The sequence below is a fragment of the Cyrtonyx montezumae genome, unplaced genomic scaffold (genome assembly GCF_038088225.1).
Source record: "Cyrtonyx montezumae isolate F1298 unplaced genomic scaffold, pur_monq_1.0 scaffold_29, whole genome shotgun sequence".
NCBI classification, from domain to species: domain Eukaryota; kingdom Metazoa; phylum Chordata; class Aves; order Galliformes; family Odontophoridae; genus Cyrtonyx; species Cyrtonyx montezumae.
In genome coordinates, this window is record NW_027072033.1 from 6,751,726 (window position 1) to 6,772,976 (window position 21,251).

A 21,251-nucleotide genomic window follows, 5' to 3' on the forward strand; every position below is an offset into this window, starting at 1 on the left:
TGTGATGTATGGCTTCTCAGACACTATTCTAGTTCAGATCTGAGGTAGTTGAGGAGGGGGACTAAGAATTAATTTTCTATTCCCATAAAATTTGAGAGGGAATAGTTCTAGTGGCCATGTAGCTACTTGTGGCACCAAGTTCCTGGAACCCCAAGGAGATTAATTACAATTGCTTTGGATTAAGCTTTCTGAACCATATCTAATGTTATTAATCTTTTATCTTTATAAGTCAGGTTTTGCTGCAGAGCCTTCCAGGTGCTGGCCAGTTCTGCCCTTCTGTATTTATTTTGGAAATGCTGTGACAGCATGACTTGGACATGTTAAGTGTGAGCCCTCAGGGCTTAGCAGAGGTTTGGTGGCCACAGCCTGGGCCAAGTAGCCCAGCAGACAGCACTACACCTTAACTTTAGATCTCAGCTCTGTGTCAGCCCGTGACATTTCCATCTGACTGTCAGATGATTTGCTCAGGGAGAGGAGGGCCATGCATACGGGCAGTGCAGAAGGAAAGCCAAGTCCTGCAGCCCTGAGTTGGGGCTGTGGCAACCTTAAGCCACTGCCTAGTCAGACTGGGGTTCTGTTTACTGGTGGATACCAAGCAACACCACTGGTCTGCAGGTGGCCACACAAGTAGCAGAAAGGCACAAGACATGCTGCTTTATGCCTGCCTGTGTTTTTGCAGGTGTGATTTGGAAAACTGAGCAGAAGAAGAAAGCACTGCTGCTGTGTTAACCCAGCCCCTGGCACAGCAGAGCCTGTGTTCTCTTTGTGGGATTCCCATGTACACCCCACAGTTGGCTGTACTAGGGAGCAGTCTAGTTCCCCTGTACTATATGCCCATATTTGTCTGCTAACTTAGAATAAGCTTCTGGGTATATCTGAGAAAGAAAATTGCTGTTTGTTTAGGGTATGTTGACCTGGTAAATTACACTCCACATCTTTGCTGAAAGAAGTCAGTGATGGGGTATCTCACCACTTAACTGTAGTCCCACAGGAGATGTGAGAGCACGCCTTCTGACACTGCTTATATTATTTGAAAACAGTACCAGATGCTCCTGTATCTCTACCCTACATACACCCATCACCTCCACCACCACACATGTATCTCCTATGCTACAGCACATCTCCTGCAAGTAAAGAAAGATGTGAAGGGGAGGGCTGTGGTGAGGGCTCCTGTAAAATGCTGTGGTTTGGGAGGCTTTGTCACTCCGTGGCTGAGGCTGTCCCTCTTGGTATGCAGCTGAGAAACCAAGGGCAGTGGAGGTGCTATGGGTGAAGGGGACATTTCCTGTGTTTTCTGCTGGAGGCTATAAGACACGAATAAAAGTTGGTTACTTCTTCCTCTTCCTCATGTATTCACATCCTCATGGACTGCTGGCAAGATGTGGTATGTGAAGTGTGGAGGGTGCTCTGCAAGCACTTGCACTGTGTGCTGCACAGTTCCTGTGCAGGGACACCTAGCTTATGCTCCATCTGTTTTTCCAGGCCATGGTGGCTTCTGGAAAGTAGCCACTGGCTCAGTTATTCCTAAGTACATTTGACTATGTCAGTTTCCCCTTCCATGAAATGAATGGGACAGTAATTGCAGAGAGATTTCAAATGACACCTCCCAGGTATCTTGGTGTCAAATGGTGTTCTCAGCACCATTTGAGGGGAGGCACCAGCACGTGGCACATCCTGGTGCTGATGCAGAAGTAACTGTGGAGGAAAAATCTGGAAATAAGGCCTTTGAAACAAAGACAGATGTGAAACTTTTAGCAGAGCAGAACCTCACCCATCCGCGCTCCACAATGACAACCGTCAGGGAAGGAAGGTACAGTGTGGGCAATCCTGCATGTGCCAGTGCACTCCTGTGCATGCCGAGCTCCCCCCTCTGCCCCAGCCCCTCTGCTAGCTCACTGTACTCCCAAGCTGAGAGCACAGGGCACATGCACATGAGCCTTGCCTGTCCTTTCGGTTTGTCCTTGGTCTCTTCTTTTATATTTTCCTCATTTCACATGTCTGTGTTTTCTCTCCTCCATGCTATGGCAGTGGTGCTCCATGCTGATGAGACAATACGTGGTACAACCGCAGGCAGTCATTTTTCAGGTAATTTCCAGGATACTGAACACCTGATTCTTGCTTTTTCACCAGACAAGCAGGCCAGGGGTTCCTGCTTCACAGGGACAGATCCCACAGTCATGCAAATGCTGACTTGAAAGTAGAGGTGGAGGGGCCAGTTCTGAGACTCCTGTGTTGCAGCATTCATCCCTTCAGGCTGCTTGCTGCCTTGTGTATGTACCCATGTGCATCACGGGAGGGGATCTCTCTGCAAAGTACTGCGCACAGGGCTCAGCATCTCAGCCTGTCAGCAACGACTTTCTGCAGCAGGATGCTTCCTTCTCTTCCAGAGCTGCTTGCACTGCTGTTGCATCGGTCTAGTGCTGGCCTCAGCCATGTCCCAGCCACTTCATGGCAGGTGCTGTGTCTATAGGGGCAGTTCAGGGGCTTGCTTCTGCCCTATGCCATGTGGCTGCAAGGAGGTAGTGCTGGGTCCAGAGTGACTGGGACTCAGCCCATGTCTGCTGCCTAGTGCAGTGACAGGCTTGTATGAAGTTCCTGTGGTGGCCCCTGGTTTGTTGCCCTTCTGTTGCTTGTCAGTTTGGATGTGGAGTGGGAAGCAGCTACTGACTCTGAGGAGGGATGCAGGCATGATTTTGCCATGAGAACATGGAAACAGCTGGAAAATCCTTGAAAATTCAATTGTTTGCACCTGCACAGCAGCAGGTGCAGGCTGGGCTCCATCTCTGGAGCTCATCAAGCTCCTTCTCCCTGTGCAGTGATATGAAGGAGCACAGGTGTGCCGTCGTCCATTCTCCCAGCAGAGTGTGCTATACCCTTCTAGCTCTTTGCTTCTGCTCTGAAACAGGTGAAATCCCTCTGAGTTTGACAAAAACAAGTTCACTGATGTGGAGTTTTCAGATCATTGCAGTTAAAATTTGAGACCTAGTCCTGTTACAGTTTCCTCCTAGATTAGTTACTAGCAACTCAAATCTGAAGGAAGCTGTGATGTTTTGACATTTGCAGCACATCTGAGGCTCTTGTGTCAGGGATTCTGCAGGCTCAGGCTTGCACTGCCTCAGATGGGTATGTACAAGGAGCAGCAGGCCCTACAGCACCTGATGTCTGTGAGGGGGCTAGGCATGAGGTGTCTCTGTGAGACTGCGCCTATGCTTTCATTCCTCTGGTCTCTTTTCAGAACAGGGCTTCAGGATGCTAGATACACACATGCAGGGGAATGTTAGGACTGCAGACATGGGACTGTGCAGAGTAGTGTGGAAGGCTGGCAGCTCCACACAGAGCAGGGACTGAAGGGCCAGACAGTGGCCATGCAGCCTGCTGCAGGCCTGCAGGAAGCAGGAGGGCTGCCATGGGCAAGACTGGGCAGGGCTTCTGTGATGATTGCTCTGGATAGGATGCAGGACCAGAAGCAGCAGCTTTGCCTGGTTGCATCTGCAGGAGAAGGGCTGGAAGTATCCCTGTGGATACAGGATACACCAGGAACTGTGCTCCAAAGGAGCAGAGGTGTCAGAATTGCCACTGAAGCAGAGATGCAAACAGTGCATATCTCTGAGGAACCGGTGTCAGAGGATAGAGTTTGGGTTCATGAAGGCAAAGAAAATGTGACGGTGAGGAGAGATTTGGATGAAGAATAACATGAAAGGACTGAGGAACAGAACAAATCTAATGCAACTGAGGAACACAGAAGATGATAAGTCTTTGATGATTGGTCCTTGATGAGTAGTCTTTTGTAGAATCATAGAGCTGTTTGAGTTGGAAGGGAGACTTTAAGGTAATCTAGGACAACTTCACTGCAATGAATAAGTACACCGTGGTCAGAGTCTGGTCCAGTCTGACCTTGAATGTCTCCAGGAACAGGGCTTCATCCACCTCTCTGGGCAACCTGTTCACCATCTTTATTGTAAAAAAACTTCTTCCTCACATCTGATCTAAATCTTTCCTCTTTTAGTTTGAAACTATTTCTGCCTGACCTGTCACAGCAGACTCTGCTAAAGAGTCTGTCCCCTTTTTTCTTATAGCCCCCTTTAGATACTGATAGGCCACTCCCATGCCTCCCAGAGCATTCTCAGGTGTTCCATCCCTGGGATCATTTTTATGTCCTTCCTCTGGACATGATCCAGCAGGCTCATGTCTCTGATCCAAAGGACCCTGCAGTGCTGATTCTTGCTCAGGGTGAAAGTGTGGGTGGCTGGCAGCTATTCCTTTCAGCAAAAGGAATTTGGCACATTCATCTAGAAGAGGTTTGTATGGGAGATCTTTCAAGGTGATGAGGGTACTTGTGCCTCACACAGATTGCAGTCTCAAACGAAGCATTCTTCTGTCAGTATAAACCTGCTAATAATAAATTATAAAACTAAATTATCTTCATCTTGAGTAATAGCTAGTAACAGAGACACAAACAGGTACACCTGACCCAAAGCGCTCAGCTTGTGGCAAATTCAAATTGTGTGGTGGACTTCTCTGGCACTTGAAAGAAACTTGCAAAGAGTGAGAAGGATGTCTTGACTCAAGAAATGTTTTGTTTACTTAAATAAAAAAGAATAATGTTAACATTTTGATTTGGTTGCTCAATGAAATCATTGCAGGGTCAAGTTCAAGACTCATTACTTCATCTGCAGTGATACAGTGGGAATCAACCTTGGAGTTTTTATTGATTTTGTCTGTTCCTGTTGCCTGTTCTTCACTTGAAGTCCTAATCCTCTGACTGTTCTGAACTTACCTCACAAATAAAGGATTAAACTACTGAAAATAGCAATAGGGAAGGGAGAACACTGTAAAAATGTGTCCTTGTTTTGTGTGAATGATCCTGCTAATAAGAAACTATGGGAAATGAGTAATGAGGATGTGCTTTCTGCCATGTACATGGAAGTCCTTCTGAATGTGTGGATTGGCCTCACTGCTATAGACTGTCATAGCTACATGGAGATTGACAGGATTACAAGACAGAAGAGTCTGGTTTCTGAGGACCTGTGCTCAGTTAGTGAAGGTTTGGCTGGTGTGCTTAAGGAATTCCCACAAAATGAGAGAATTCTTACAATGGTTAAGTTATTCATTCTTAAATAATGTGGCTTTTGAAATACTTGACTCCAAATCCATTCATTAATCAAACACTTTTATTTAAGTGCACCCTACTTCTTATGAAGTAATGAGAAAATGAAGCATGCCTAAGAGAAGCTGGGAAACAGGACAGTCTGGTTCCCATCTGCTTGTTAGTGTTTTTCTCTTCCAATGACAGCACTGAATTAAGGAGAGTTCAAGTTAACAGATGTGAATGGTTTTCTTTGACTCACAAAAACCTTACACTTGTACCTTATGTGGCAGGTGCAGCCTCCACCTTGCTCTACAAAACTTCCTTTATATGGAAAGCTTTGTCCGAAGTGATGAGTTTGGCTTTCATTTTACAAAGAAAGCCCCTTTTGTTGTTTTCAAAGAACATCAGTAATAAGCTCAGACCCCTTTATTATTTTTGAGTGCTTAACACTACAGTTTACACTGACCGTGTATTTATTGCCTTTAAAGCTGGTAACTTTGAGTGAACAAGAGCTTTTTAGAGTTCCTGCATTGCAACTAGTATTTGCCATACAGGCAAAAATCTGCTGAACAGTAAGTTTTTTGTCATTAAAATGCCTTCTGTTTATTTTTCCAGGCAACTGAATATTCAGCCATGGCATCATTAGCTGGAGGACTGGATGACATGAAGGCCAATATAACCAGCCCTACTTCTGCAGATTTGGGAGCAAGTGTTCCTGGACCACAGTCATATCCTATCGTTACAGGTACGTAATTTTGCATGCACCAAGAAGTGTTGTGAAGAAGTATATGTTCACACTGTGGGGTGATGTTCTTCCTGGAGAAGCAATATCAGATGTGTAATCATTCTTTCCTGTCTCTTTGTAAATGTGTGATTTTATAGCAGCTCTGGTGAAAGTCAGATGCATAGCTTGTGTACATCATCAGTGTTCTCTCTGAGCCAGCTGATGAAGCATACCTTTTGACCATGAGGGAATATGCCTCTTTACTCCAAACCTGCATTCTAGGTACCACCATATAACAGAAAAGCAGAATGCTTGCCTGTCCTTTTGGGATTGGGTTGCTTATTTTCTTGTAGGCACTTGGCATTTTTACTGCATGAGATTTTTATGACACTTTGAGCTAGACTGAATTTTGGATGATTTTGACTTCTACGAAGAATCATGTTTTGGACCACTTAACAGAACTGTACTCGTGCACCAAGATGGAGAAATTGAACCTCTAGGATTGTCTGCATTTCTTCAGCAGGTGAAGAATAGGAGTTAAGGAACAGCTGGAATTTGATAATGCCATGGTCACCTGGTTATTTGGGACACGTCATGTAGAAGGAGATTGTCCAAATGAAAGAAAACTGTGTCCAAAAGGAATTATAGGAACCAGAAAAAAATTCAAGGATCTGTACTTCCTGTGTATGTTCCCCTGTGTGTTACTTCAATACCTACGTCTAACCTGTACAAATTTCATCTCTAAAACATCTCTGTTTTGCCAAAGATTGGATTTACATGTTTATTTTGTTACCAGAATGAAATGTGATACTGGTAGTATAGTACTATCTGGTCTTGAAGCACTGCAATCTCATTCACTATATGAGAAGCAAGAAATCACAAAGTTACATTATTATGGAGTGAAACTTAGGAAGGAAAAGAAGTGACGGTGAAGCTGGCTGAATGCTTTCTTTCTTCTGTCCTCTGAAGCTGTCTGTCTGAGATCTGCACCTAGACAAAATCACATTTAGCCAGAAGCTGTTCGAATACTCCAGCAACACTTACTTCCTTTATGCTGATTTAAGTTCTTCTTGTGCTTATCTTATTACTCCTGCTGCCCCATCTGTGCAAAACTATGCAGAAAAACATGTAATGAGACTAAACTGACTGAAAAATAACCCAGAATCCTCCTGATCCCCTGCCCCCAACTGAAGAAACTCTTCAGGAAGTTACTTTTAGGCCAGGTAAGTACTCTGGAAGAGGCTACATCCTAGTATAATTCTAGCACGGTGTTCAGGCTACTGAACTTGTAAAAATTAGTTCTAGTTGTAAAATTCTTTCAAGGGCCTTGGTGGGATGTATTCATGTAGATACAGATATTTACAATTCTGCAGATACATAAAAAGCAGTGTCACTGCTTTGAAACAGAAGCAGTGACGCTGCGGAATATGGTTAGTGGGCAACACTGGTAGTTGGTGAATGGCTGGACTAGATGAGTTTAGAGGTCTTTTCCAACCTCAGTGATTCTATGATTCAATGGTTAGGTTGTCCACAGTAGCTGTTCACTTGCTGCAGTTGTTGGCAAAGCATTTGTGGTGAGTCTGAATACTGAGGGCCTTGAAAGAGCAGATCACAGCTCCTGCAAGTTAACTATGCTAGGCAGGTCTTTGGAAGCAGGCATCCCGGAGTTTCAGAATAACTTCCTATTTAAAGTACAGGGCCACCAGCAGGATTTTGCTTGTTTTATAAACTCAGCTAGAATGGCAGGGGCCTGGTAGGCAGTGAATGTAATTATTCTTTCATGATATTTCAAAAAATGGGAATACTCCAGTCAGAGCTGGTGTTGTTTTGTGCTTTTCTGCATTTGGAGAAACCTATAGCTAGAGACTAATAATATGACTTGCCAGCAAAGCTGTAATGAAAATATTATGCATAACAATCATCAGCTTAGGAAACCTTAAACACAGAATAGGCACGAATGGTTACTTTTCACGATCAGCAGGGATATGCTGAAATCTTATTCTCAAACCATCTTTGCGACATAGGGTTTCTAAAATCATCTTGTATTTATATGTCTCCTCATGATTTGATTGCTAGGTAGGGGGAAGATTGCACGTTAACTCTCAAGGACTCAAGTAATTGCAGGTATCTTGACTCCATGTGCAAGGTTAACAGGAATAAAGTGCTTCTTACAATCTTGCTGCAGAACTCTGAGTTCCAAGTGTTGGAAAGACTCTAGAATTCATCCTGAGTAGGCTGGGGCAGATTTGCTATGAAAAAAGAAAATGAATATTTAACAAGTAGGTGAAAAGAAGGGAAAAAAAATTATAATGCCAGCTTAGTGCAGTGCAGTTGGTTTGGGTACTTCTTGGTATTTGCTCTTTTTAGAAAAGAACATGGAATATACTGAAATGGCAAAATAACATGTATTGGTTTAAAGCTTAAAAAGAACTTGACAAGCTCACAGGTATCCTGAAGATTCTTTTTTCCATGTTTTGCAAGAGGCTGCCCTGGGCAGAAGCATGACATAATTTATCTAGTGTGTTATTATGGGAATCTACCTGGGGTGCTGTTGATGCTGGCACCTTCCAGAAGCAGGACTGTCCTTAGGTCTCACCCAGAAAAATGACCTGAGTGAGCAAGTTCTGTAGTGCCTCTTAGATTATGGAGCGTTGTTCTGTTGCTGCTGGGATATTTCTGCTGTTCCTTCAGCTCTTAACACCAGCTCTTTTGAAGGCTTTTTGTGAGAAATCTCATGTTTCAGACTGCACTCCTGTGTAGCCTCTTCAATTCTATATAAATAATTTCCATCCACACTTAAAAGAACATGGGAACAGCTGTTGCCTCCTTGTTTTACTTACTGGCCATGACTAACAGCTTTCTTATGTTGCTGCCTCCTGTTTGGTGAGCAGACTGCATTTGTCAGAGCATAACTGACTATAAAAATGATGCTTGCAAACCTTGTTATGTATTTCACCTCTGTTCTCCTTCTAAAAAAGCTCTAAATGTTGAATTTACTTGTTCTCATTGAGTATGTGGAGCAAGCTTTATGAACAGCTAGCTTTGAAAAAACATGCTGTTGGTCTTAAGTGTGACAAGCTGAGATCTATAACAAAACGCATTTTACCAAGGCATGAGTAAAACTAGGTGTTTATATCTCTACTTTGATACCACTGTAAACTTTTCTAACACTGGAATTCATAAAACTCAGATTTACAGAAGTGCATGAAAACCCTTTTAAAACCAGTGCCTTTAGATATATTTTCAGGAAATATTTTCAGATTGTTATTTGTCCTTTTTCTTTTGTAACCCACAACATAGCAGCTCTTCTCTGAAAGTGCCTAGAAGCCCCAGGCATGCTCTGAGACCAGTGATGTTGTACATGTACCATACAGCTGAGTTCTACTCTGCTCTGAGGCTTTTGCAACAATCTCAGGGTTTATACAGATCTCAGAGGTAGAAAGATCTAAGCAGCAAGCCATGCTTTTTGTTTATAACAAACAAGGTGTGTGAGTTAAAGTGCCCTTGTTGGTACAGCTCTCATCATAGTTCTGGACATAGCTCCATTTTCTCCCACAAATTAACTAGTGTTTATAATCAGACCTCTTTTTGCTATGTCAGGGCAGGCAATTCAGGTGAGAAGACACATTTATCAAACAATTTTCACTTGTAACCAAAAGCTTTGTACTGCTACAGGTCTTGCATCTGTAGTAGATGCCACTGAAAACTGGAGGGAGTTGAACAAAATCCAACAGATGTTTGATTAAACATCATCTAGTCTGCTTTCTAGGAATATTTTTGTTGTCTTCAGTCTGACCAGAACTATAGTTTAGCGTTTCTAATCTAGGACTGATTATCTGTGGTGGTAAGAGAGAAATATGATGGGCAACAACTGCAAAAGCATTAGCTTTGTGTCAGCCCTACATTAGTGATCAGGAATTAACTCATGGGAGAAGTTCTGACAAGAACAGGTCCTGTACCTTGGGCCCTTGTCTTTCAAGCAATTGCCTGAGAGTCGTGGGTTTCTGATGGTGTTTCTCCTGCAAATTGTTTTTTGTTGGAGGAGGAATGGCAAATGTGAATTCAGTTTTTTTTCTTGAGATTCAAAATGCTGAGTTGCTTTTCTTCACCTTTTTTTTAAGGCTTGCACACTTTGCAGAATCACAGAATTGTAGGGGCTTGGAGGGACCTCTAGAGATCATCTAGTCCAGCCCCCCTGCCAAAGCAGCTCCCTAGCCCAGGTTGCACAAGTAGATGTCCAGGTGGATCTGGAACGTCTCCAGAGAAGGAGACTCCACCACCTCTTTTTACAGTCCATTCCAGAGTTCTGTTACCCTTACTGTGAAGAAGTCTTTTCTCATATTTACATGGAGCCTTCTGTGTTCCAGCTTGTACCCACTGCCCCTTGTCCTACCACTGGATGTTAATGAGAAGAGCTCCATCGTTTTGACACTCACCCCATACAAACTTATAAACATTAATGAGGTCACCCCTCAGGCTCCTCTTCTCCACACTAAAGAGACCCAGTTCCTTCAGCCTTTCCACATCAGGAAGGTGCTCCACTCTCTTCATCATCTTGATGGCTCTGTGTTGGAGTCTCTCAAACAGTTCCCTGTCCTTCTTGAACTGAGGGGACCAGAACTGGACACAGTATTCCAGATGCAGTCTCACCAGGGCAGAGTAGAGGGGAAGGTGAACCTCTCTTGACCCCTTCTAATACACCCAAGGATGCCGTTGTCATTCTTGGTCACAGGTCACAGTGCTGGCTCACAGACATCCTGCTGTCCACCAGGACCCATGGTCCTTTTCCCCTACACTGCCCTACAACAGGTCAGTCCCCAGTCTGTGCTGGTACCTGGGGTTGTTCTTGCCCAGATGCAAGACTCAACAGTTGACCTTGTGATATTTCATTCAGTTCCTCCCCATCCAGCTCTCCAGCCTGTCTAGATCTTGTTGGATGGCAGCACAGCCTTCTGGCATGTCAGCCGCTCCTCCCAGTTTTATGTCATCAGCAAACTTGGATCTGATCCATGTCTATAAACTAGATGTTTATAGGAGTGGGAGGCAAAGGGATGAGAATGGACTCTTCTCTGCAGTGTGTGGTGACAGGACAAGGGGAAATGGCCACAAACTGATGCACAGGAAGTTCCGCACAAATGTGTGTGAGTACGTCTTCACAGTGAGGGTGATGGAGCATTGGATCAGGCTGCCCAGAGAGGTGGTGGAGTCTCCTTCTCTGGAGACATTCAAGACCCGCCTGGATGCCTACCTGTACAACCTGGTCTAGGGAGCCTGCCTTGGCAGGAGGGTTGGACTAGATGATCTCTAGAGGTCCCTCTGAGCTGACAGCAAGTTTCTATTCCCTCATCCAAGTCATTGGATGAATGTACTGAATAGTACTGGTCCCAGTAGCAGCTCTTGAGGGACTTCACTAGATATAGGCCTCCAACTAGACTGTCCCATTGACCACAACTCTCTGGCTTCTTTCCTTCATCCAATTCACAGTCCACCTCACTACCCAGCTGTCAAGACCACATGCAAGGATGCTGTGGGAGATTGTGTCAGATGCTTTACTAAAATCAAGATAGACCAAATCCACTGCTTTTCCATCATCTATCCATCTGGTTACATCTTCATAAAAGGCTATCAGGCTGGTCAAGCAGGACTTCCCCTTGGTGAAGCCATACTGACTGGCCCTAATGACCCTTTTGTCCTTGATATGCCTGGAGATGGTGCCAAGGATAAGTTGTTCCATCACTTTTCCAGGGATGGAGTTGAGGCTGACCAGTCTGTAGTTATCCGGGTCCTCCTTCTTGCCTTTTTGAAGAGTGGAGTGACATTTGTTTTCTTCCAGTCATCAGGCATCTCTCCCATACCCCGTTGACTTACCAAAGATAATAGAGAGTGATCTGTCGAAGACTTTCACTAGCTCCCTCAGCACCTACTGGTACATCTCATCAGGACCCATGGATTTATGGATGTCCAGGTTGCTTAATTGGTCCCTAACCAAGTCCTCATCAACTGAGGCAAATTCCTCCTTGATCTTTTGGGGCCTCAAGGGTACTGGGCTCCTCAGGACAGCTTCCAGCAGAATAGACAAAGAAGGCATTTAGTAAGTCTGCCTTCTCCATATCTTCTGTCACCAAGGCACCCATATCATTCATCAGTGGGCTTACACTGCCTATATTGTCCTTGATCCATCTAGTAAGGTTTAATTCTAAGGAGGTGTTAGCCTTCCTAGTTGCTTCCCTACATCCTCTGACAGTAGTTGCATATTCTTTCCAAGAGGCCAACCTTTTCTTCCACCATATGTAGACTCTCCTCTTCAGCTTGAGTTTGCCCAGCAATTCCCCATTTAACCATGCAGGTTTCCTGGCTCCCTTTCTTGACTGGTGGGATACTCCGATGTTGAGCTTGGAAGAAATGGTCCTTGAATGCTAACCAACTGTCTCGGGTCTCTTTACCTTCAACTACCCTGTCCCATGGGATTTCCCCCAGCAACTACTTGAAGAGGCCGAAGTTGTCCCTTCTGAAGTCCAAGGTTGTGATTCTGCTTGGTATTCTTTTCCTGGCACATGAGATCCCAAATTCCACCATTTCATGGTTGCTGCAATCAAAGCTATCCTCAAGCTTCACTGCTTCAACTCGTTAGAGAGAACAAGATCCAGCAACACTCCCCTCCTATTTGTCTCATCCACCATTTGCATCAGGAAGTTATCATCAGTGCACTGTAGGAACCTCCTGGACTGTGAATGGTGTGCGGAGTAGGCCTTCTAGCAAATATCAGGCTAGGTAAAATTCCTCATGATAACTAGGGCCTATAATTGTGAGGCTGCTGTCAGCTGCTTGTAGAAGGCGTCCTCAACTTTCTCATCCTGATCTGGTGGCCTGTAATAGAATCATAGAATAATGGAATCATAGAACGGCCTGGGTTTAAAAGGTCACCGAAAATCACCTAGTTTCAACCCCCTGCCATGAGCAGAGTCATCAACCGCTACACCAGGCTGCCCAGAGCCACATCCAGCCTAGCTGTGAATGTCTTCAAGGACAGGGCTTCCAGAACCTCTCTGGGCAACCTGTTCTAATGTGTCACCACCCTCTGAATGAAAATCTTCCTCCTAAATAGACACCCAGAACAGTATCACCCATGCCAGCCTGCCCCCTAATTCTCACCCTCAAACTCTCGTCTTGCTCCTCATCCACCACTGGACAGTACTCAGAGCATTCTTGTTGCTCTTTCACGTAAAGAGCAGCTCCACTGCTTTGCCTTTTGGTCTGTCTTTCCTGAGAAGGACATAGTCATCCATGACCACATTCCCATCATGTCTCTATAATTGTCACCATATCATAATGTGCTGCCCAAACATGGATTTCTAACTCCTGCTTTTTCCCCACACTGTGTGCATTGGTGTACAGGCATTTCAGTGAGCAAGCTGAGCATGCCAAATTCACCCTAAGGGGGTGGGAGGCAAGCGTCCTTATCAATACCGGAGCACTGCCCCACCAGTGCAAGTCCATCTACAACCTCACCCCCCTTCAAATCTAGTTTAAAGCTCACATGGATTTTGTCTCTATTCTGTCCCATGTCATCACCTGAAAATGGAGAAAGGGAAGAGAAAATAGCTTATACACTAGACTCTTTCATCAAGCATCTCAAGTCTTTCTCCATTCTCCTCAGACTATGGGATGCTGCTTCCTCCCCACCTGTCTGGAAGGCAGCAGCAGGTAGTAGTCTGTCAGGTGCACCAGGCTGGACAGTGACCTGGTGATATCTCTGATCCAAGCTCCAGGTGGACTGCAGACTTCCCTATGATGAGGGTCAACTCTGCATATTGAGCCCTCTGTTCTCTTCAGGAGGAAGTTGCCAACAACTAGAACCCTTCTCTTCCCTGTGGAAGAGGTTGTCACATTCCTGAAAGGCCTGTTCAACTGAGGTAAAGTCTCTGCCTATCCTCTTTGACAGTCGGTTCCACCTGTTCTGCAAGGGTAACTAGGGAGTTGGGGCTTTTGTTGGCCCTTTCTGCTTTGGATCCCTTCCCCAGCACAGTCTTACCTGCTCTGAAGCTGGTCTCTGCATAAAATGTCTAGTTCTTTTTGTCAGTCTTAGGTCTGTAAGAGAGTTTATAAAAAAATTTAATGCAAAAAAATCTGACAGCTGAGGTTCTAGGTGAATTATGATCATAGACTTTCCTTTTTTTTTTTTTTCATTGCCAGACCATGGTTTGGATGGCAAAGCAGTACTGAGAATTGAGATATAAAAGCTCCTCTGTGTGTAAGATTCATATTTCCTAAGAAGCTGGTAGAGCAAAACACTGGGGATATTTCTTGAAGGTGAAAGGGTTGCTTAAGTTTTGTCATTTTTGCCAGCACTTCCTGCTAGAATACAAGTAAAGAAAAATGTAGTGACTGTTCCATCAACCAGCACTGTTGTGTTATGGACCGCCAACTAAAAAACAACTCAATTTCTTTCCATCATTTTTATGCCACATTAAATATTAAGTTAAAAGGAAAAAAAGAAATCCCTTCCCTTACTGCTTGCCACTATGGTTCATAAGCGCTCTGTCCATTTGCAAGCCAATGACATGTGCCCAGCTCATTACTGCTATAGTCAGCAGTTTCCAAGCTGCCTGTAATTGTTACTAATTACCTGCAGATGCATTTTCCCTGCTCTGGTTGCTGATTTCAGCATGGTCAGTGTGATAACTCTGAGAGGACTAAGTCATTCTGAGCTGACACCTTTTCTTGACTTTCCAATACAGTGTAAAGGGCAGATTGACAAATCCTCAGCCAGTCCTGACTGCAGCTGGCTGCAGCATCAGTTTGCATTAGCAGCTTGGGAATATCTGCCAGCCAGCCTTCTTGAAGAACCAGATAAGTGCATTTAATTTTAGTAGAATCTGACATGAACTCTGTATTACCCTGTTAAAAGAAGAGATGCAGAATGGGTGGGCTCCATTTTTGTTGCTCCATCCAATGTTCAAGTGAGGAATATTGATCTCCTCCCATGCTAGGACAGCTCTCTCACAGCTTTCTTCCCTTAGCTTTCTGGTCTTCCACATCACTACCAGGGTACTACCAAGTGTTCTGGCTTTCAATCTGTGTGTTTGTGCTGTTAGACCTGTACCAATGTGCAGGCTGCAGTACATTTTACAAATCACACACATGCACAGGGCAAGGTGGAGTCTGCAGAACAGTGATTCTTTTTTCTTCAAATATGAATTTGTAACTACACCACAGAAGGAATGTTACTTTATATGTTCCTTCATGGGAGGGATCACTGCTGAAGATATGGTTGCCATACAGCCAATTGCATCGTCTTTCCTGCTCATTCCATACACTTGTCAAGAAGGTGAGAATAAACAACAAAAACAGGAGCAGAGTCCATTTGCAGTCAGGAAACTTGGGGAAGGAATACTGAATGGCAGTCATTTTAGGTTATCTGTTCTGGTTTGCTCTGGGGGACTCAGGGAACCAAAGATAACTGATTCTAGGACCCAGGTTGATTTAAACATTGAGCAAATGGGATGAATGTATCTATCTGAACAGACTGCCATTTTTGGAAAAACCAGCATGGCTTGTTCTTTACTGTGGATGCCCCTAATAACTTAGAGGTGGTATGTTATACCTGGTAGTCATTTCTTCATAGGTGGCACAGGTCTGTGGGTAACACAGATAAAAGGGATGCATTTAAACTTCTGTATTCCTACACATTCTGTCAATTTTTTATATCTGCCAAGAAGTGGTAATGTGGGATAAATGTATGCCAAAAGATAGTTTCTTGCTACTGTTCTGCAGTAAAGCACTGTCCTTAGCTGGTCTTGTGCAACAAATTTGTCTTCAGAAGTGCTTGGTCTTTTAGGAGAAGTCTGTTGCCTGACTCTGGCTTGCTATGTTCATCCCATCACACCATGACTGCATTTTATGAGCCACACTTTGTCCAGATTTGGTAAAATGACTTTTACAATTTGTCATTCCTGAAGCTAGGAGATAGATGGTAACAAAGTACTAGGACCGAAAAGGCTGCCAGAAAGAAATCATCACCTGAGCTGTCCAGTGTTTGCAGCCAAGGGGTGTTCTGATACTTAAACAACAATAAAAGGAAATAATGGCTCCTCTAGAATTGTATACTGATCTTGTGCCAGGATTAAACACTGATGGTTTTTAGCATTTACTCAGTGCAGTCTGTCAGACTGTTTAAAAACAATTAGGATGCAGGTTTCATTTGAACAATCCTAGAAACCATCCTTATCATGGGAAACCTGCAGAAACCTCTCCATCTTCACAAACTAGGATTTGGACTTGTCCTTTATTTTTCACATAACTTATGTTAGGAGGTTTTATAATAGATTTAATCATGGTAACCCTAATCCAGTGGTACTCTGAGTTTTGGATTCCAAGTGATTCCTGATTAAGGAAGCACTTTTTGAACTACTGCTGTGTAAGGGAACAGGATCAGTGTACACTTAACAAGGAGCAGCCAGTAAATTAATATCTGCTTGTACTGTACTATTCTGGGATGTGCAGTAGATAGCTGAAACAGCCTTTGTTCTATTTATTTGTCTGTTTATAAGACCATTCTTATACAAAAGAATGCGTATATAAGACATAAAGATTTTCCAGGCAGTTTTTAATCTAGCCTATTATTTCTGTCTAAATTAGATATCTTAGAAGTGCAACAGCAAAATTGATAGTTTCATCTTAGTAAGAAGCTGCAAGAGTGGTGTGGTGTGGTGATCCAGGTAGAGTTTTTAATCATGGTAGAGGGGTAAGATGTTAAATGTGATAGGCTGAACTCTTTCAGTGTCTGAGTACATTCCAAATAATATGCAGCCTTACTTTGCCATGTCTTCTCTTCCCACACCAAAACCAAGTCACTGCCTCTTTTCCAAACTGCATTCTGTTTTTCACGTGACAAGAATGAAGAGAAGTTTAACTAATAAACAATTCTTCCACACTGTTGTATTTGCTGGAACTGGTGCTTGAAGGAGCTGATAAAGGTTTATTTCTCTTTTGGTCCAAGCCCTTATTTGATTTACCTTCAAAATTTTTTGTGCCTAAGGCTAAAGATCAAGGTAAATGCTTACTTCCAGTGACTATGTGTGAGCAGAAAGCACTTAGCTTAAACTAGAGCTATGTGAGGTGGGGAGTATCTGCCCTGTGGAAATGGAGAATGTCATGAATAAGGTTCTGGAAGGAGTTGTTACCCTGCTGATATTTGCTGAAACGTTGATAAATGACAGCTCTAAAGCAGTGTTTTCATTAGCTGTGTCATGGAATTATCTCTAGATCTGAGTCCGTGACAGGGACACAAGAAAAAAGAAGGGAGACATACATCAGGTGTACTCCTTATGCTCTTAGGATCATGGTCATGGTGTGGATCATTAGGAGCAAACGTGGGATCATACAGCATTTCCACCATGGCTGTTTCTCTCAAATACTGGATGCCTTTCTCAACAATATTCCATCTTCTCATCTCAGGCTCCAGATAGTCTTTGTAGGGATGTCTTTCCTTTGCAGCTAATAACATTTGTTCCCAGATGGTGTTGACTCCATTCAGACATCTACTAATACCTCCACTGATAGCTAGGTCTAGGGCAGTGCTTCCTAGTTGGCGAGCTTTGTTACCATCTAGGGACAAGCTGCTGGCCCCATTGTCCCAGCACCAAAGCAACCAGGTGACAATAGCTTCATCCAAGCGCTGTATAAACTCCTTTCTTGAGCCTTGGATTTCAGTCATCTTCAGGGCTCAACGAGTAGTGTTAACAGTGTCTTCCACATCATCACTCTCCTCTCCATGTCTCTCTTCTCATTTTTCTTAGTGGTGGTGGTTTTGGGGAGTGATCTTCCTCTACTTCCTTAGTTTCTTCTTCTTTCCATTCTAGATGCAAGGACACCCATTTCCATTTCTGGCATTCCACGGGGGCAACAGACATTGATACTGGCACTTCCTGTGATTGGTTGGGTCTGGCTTGGAGGTTTCCCCTTTTGGTTTGAATCTGAATTTGGAAACTCTGTCTCTCCAAAATAGTATTATATAAAGCTCGGTAAACACAAGCCAAGCCCCAAATAATCCATTCCTCCTCAGATCTTTTTGAGCTGCACCATCCCTTAACTTAGTTTCTCAGGATCCCATAGGTGTTCAAGAGTAAAATTGCGTGACACTGGGGGTCCCCATGCTTCTAATCTCTTTCCTAAACCTCTGCATGCCATGCAACTTTCTCTGGTTTTGAGAAAGGCTTCCTCCCCATGATGTAAATTACTATTGCAGAGAGTACATGCAGGGAGACTGATAACACAGTCCCTAAGCTGGCATCCTGAACATGTGTAAGGAACTGAAAAGAGAACCTGGAAACCAGTCCAAACATTGTATTGTCTGTTACATTAGCTGGGATGTATAGGCACCAGGCAGGTATCTCCATCCCTTAACTGACTATACATATATTCAACTCTGGCACTGAACACGATGTGCTTAAAAAGAAACCAATATGTTTTGAGGAACATAATGATCATTAGTCCTCTATATAATGCTCTTATAATGTTTTAGAGATTCATGACTGCCTGCATTCTCTGCCAATAATTATCACAGAGTTATCTCTAGATCTGAGTCCATGACAGGGACACAAGAAAAAAGAAGAGAGAGAGGGAAAGAAAAAACTGCCCCACCTTTTGCAACACAGCTGCCTGAGCAGAGCTGTGAGAGAGGGTGAGGGGTAAGGAGGTAGCAGAGGGGTCTAAAAAAACCCCGACAATGATCTGAAGAGGAATGGGAAGTGCTGATTGGTACTTAACCATTATAACCAAATTATACTTTAATTTCTGTTTTGTAGTGCAAATTAGTGTTGGTTGTTGGCTCGTTTCTAGTGCAGCATAATGCGAGATTTACAGCTCAGTCTCTACATTTAATAGATGAAAGTGCAGATGCATTTTCCAATCATCTATCTGCCACTCCTGATTGGGCCTGTCAAGTTGAAAACTTGACTAAAGGCCCCAGAAACTCTTGTGGAAAGGCAGGCAGCATGAAATACAGAAGTGCCATTTTTAATGTCAGGACAGAGTCTAACTGAAACACTGTTCATTTTTTCCGTTTTTATGTGTTCTGATCATGCTGTTAAAAAGGAACAAGCAAATTTCAGAAAGCAAATGTAGCCACTTGTATCCCACAAAGACCTATGCTATTAATGTTTTTTTTTTGACAACGCATAGCCTGACTCCGCTGGGAATTTTGCTGTGGATTTAAGTGCTGAATTTAACTGTGGTAGACATGTTTTGGTACAAAGCATGTATAGTAACAAGTTGCATTTACACAACATTTTTTACTTAAGGATTTTGCAGCCTCTAATTAATTAAATCTGTTTCTCCCCTCCCCTCAGTACCACTGCAGCATGAATAGTAAATACAATTTTAAATGGAACAGCCATGGTGGAAAGAATAAGACAACAAGGTACCAGTGCCTTCGTGCTGGCTCCCAATTGCAATGAGACTGGGTTTTTTTTTTTTTTGTAAACACACTGAACAGCTTAAGTTCTCTTTTGCTTCAGTCTCAAGTGCTCTGGAAAAAAAAACAAAAAATGATTGTGCATGAAACCATCCCCATGAAATCATGTGGAAAAATCTTCCTGGCTTTACTGGTTGCATATCCCATAGGTATTTTGGACTTGAGTGCACTCACCCATGGTTTTGCTACCATCTGCAGCCAGCTTCTGAGTGGCAATAAGAGTCCTAGGTGCTCAGAGCTGCTAGGGTGTCTTAGAATCATAAAATGTTTTGGGTTGGAAGTGATCTTTAAGATCATCTAATGTCAACTGCTATAGGCAGGGACACCTCCCCCTAGACCAGGTTGCTCAAAGCCCCATATAGCCTGGTCTTGAACACCTCCAGTGAGAAGGCATCCACAGACTCACTGGACATCTTGTTGCAGTGTATCAACACCCTCACGGTAAAGAATTGCTTCATAATATCTTGTCGAAATCTATCCCCTTCCAGTATAAAACCATTTCCTATTGTCCTGTCCACTGCCTACCCTTATAAGAAGTCTCTCCCCAGCTTTCCTGTTGGACCTCTTCAAGTGCTGGAAGACCACTATGAGGTCCCCACAGAGCCTGCTTTCCTCCAGGCTGAAGAGCTCCATCTCTCTAGGCCCGTCCTTGTAGCGGAGGTGTTCCAGCCCTCTGATCATCTTCACGGCCTTCCTCTGGACCAGCTCCAGCAATTCCATGTTCTTCTTGTGTTGAGGGCCCCAGATCTGGATTCAGTAGTCCAGCTGAGGTCTCATGAGAGCAGAGTAGAGGGGCAGAATCACCTCCCTCAACCTGCTTGCTGGTCACACTTCTCTTGATGCAGTCCAGGATACGGTTGGCCTTCCGAGCTGCAAGAACACACTGATGGCTGATGTTAAATCTTTCATCAACCAGTACAGCCCATTTCCTCAGGGCTGCTCTCAAGCCATTCTCCCCCCAACTTGTACCTGTGTTTGGGATTGCCCCGACCCAGATTCAGGACCGTTTCACTTGGCCTTGTTGAACTTCATGAGGTTGGCATTGGCCCACCTCTCAGGCTTGCTTAGGTCCCTCTGGTTTACTGTGTTAGGCTTTATTACATCAGTGGCCAGTTTGATACAGGCATTTTTTTGCTGCCAGAGAAACAATGTAAATCTCCAAATTTAAAAATGAAAAAAAGAGAAAAAAGTAAAAAAATAAAACACTCTATTTAGTGGAAATACTTTTTAATTCACTTTATATTTTTTTAATCTATGAGCATAGTAAAACATCTGATCGTGCCTGTACAATCCACCAAAATGGTATTTCCAGGTGGGTAGAGCAATGTATCAGCATCTATGTTTAGTCATATTACTTGAATAGAGTGAATGGCAACATTTCTAGGTAACATTTCTAGGACAGTGTAATCATTTGATGATGGCAATTGATGAGACCTCCAATCTCACTTTACCATCAGTAATAGCTGGACATGTACGAAATGCTTCCTATCTGTTACATTTCCATGATTGGGCTTTCCTCTTATTCATGCATAATGAATCCAGATGTTTTAATGACAGTGCAGCATATCTTGAAAGACGGGAAACATCTGTTGCAAAGGAGAAAGAAAAACTCATTTTCCATGTAGTCTTATTGAAATAGCTTGTCTGTAGTTATTTCACTGTGAAGATGCTGCGATTTCTCAGTGTCATATTTCTATGGTTCTTGAATAGCTCCAGGGACGGTGACTCCACCATCTCTCTGGGCAGCCTTGACCACTGTCTGACCAGTCATCTAACAGCCTTTCCTGTCCTGTGCTCGCTGCTGGCTGTGCCCTCTCCCAGGTGCTCCTGATGGTTGTGAACCTCTGGCAGGGCTGTGCAGCACCCCTCTTTCCTGCTTGCAGCTGTCCCTTTGCAGGTGAGGATGTCACTGCAGGAATGGCTAACATGTCTGTTTATTAGCCTCCTGTGTTCATCTACATGTG

The 21,251-nt window shown here is 43.7% G+C and overlaps 1 protein-coding gene across 1 annotated transcript in view; it reads left to right on the forward strand.

Annotated features, from left to right (window-relative positions):
* PAX5 (paired box 5) overlaps positions 1-21,251 on the forward strand; it is a 126,497-nt gene that overhangs the window by 62,217 nt on the left and 43,029 nt on the right. Inside the window, exon 7 of the mRNA XM_065740640.1 lies at positions 5,705-5,834. Coding sequence (XP_065596712.1) covers positions 5,705-5,834 — 130 coding nt within the window. The remainder of the gene's footprint in view (positions 1-5,704; positions 5,835-21,251) is intronic.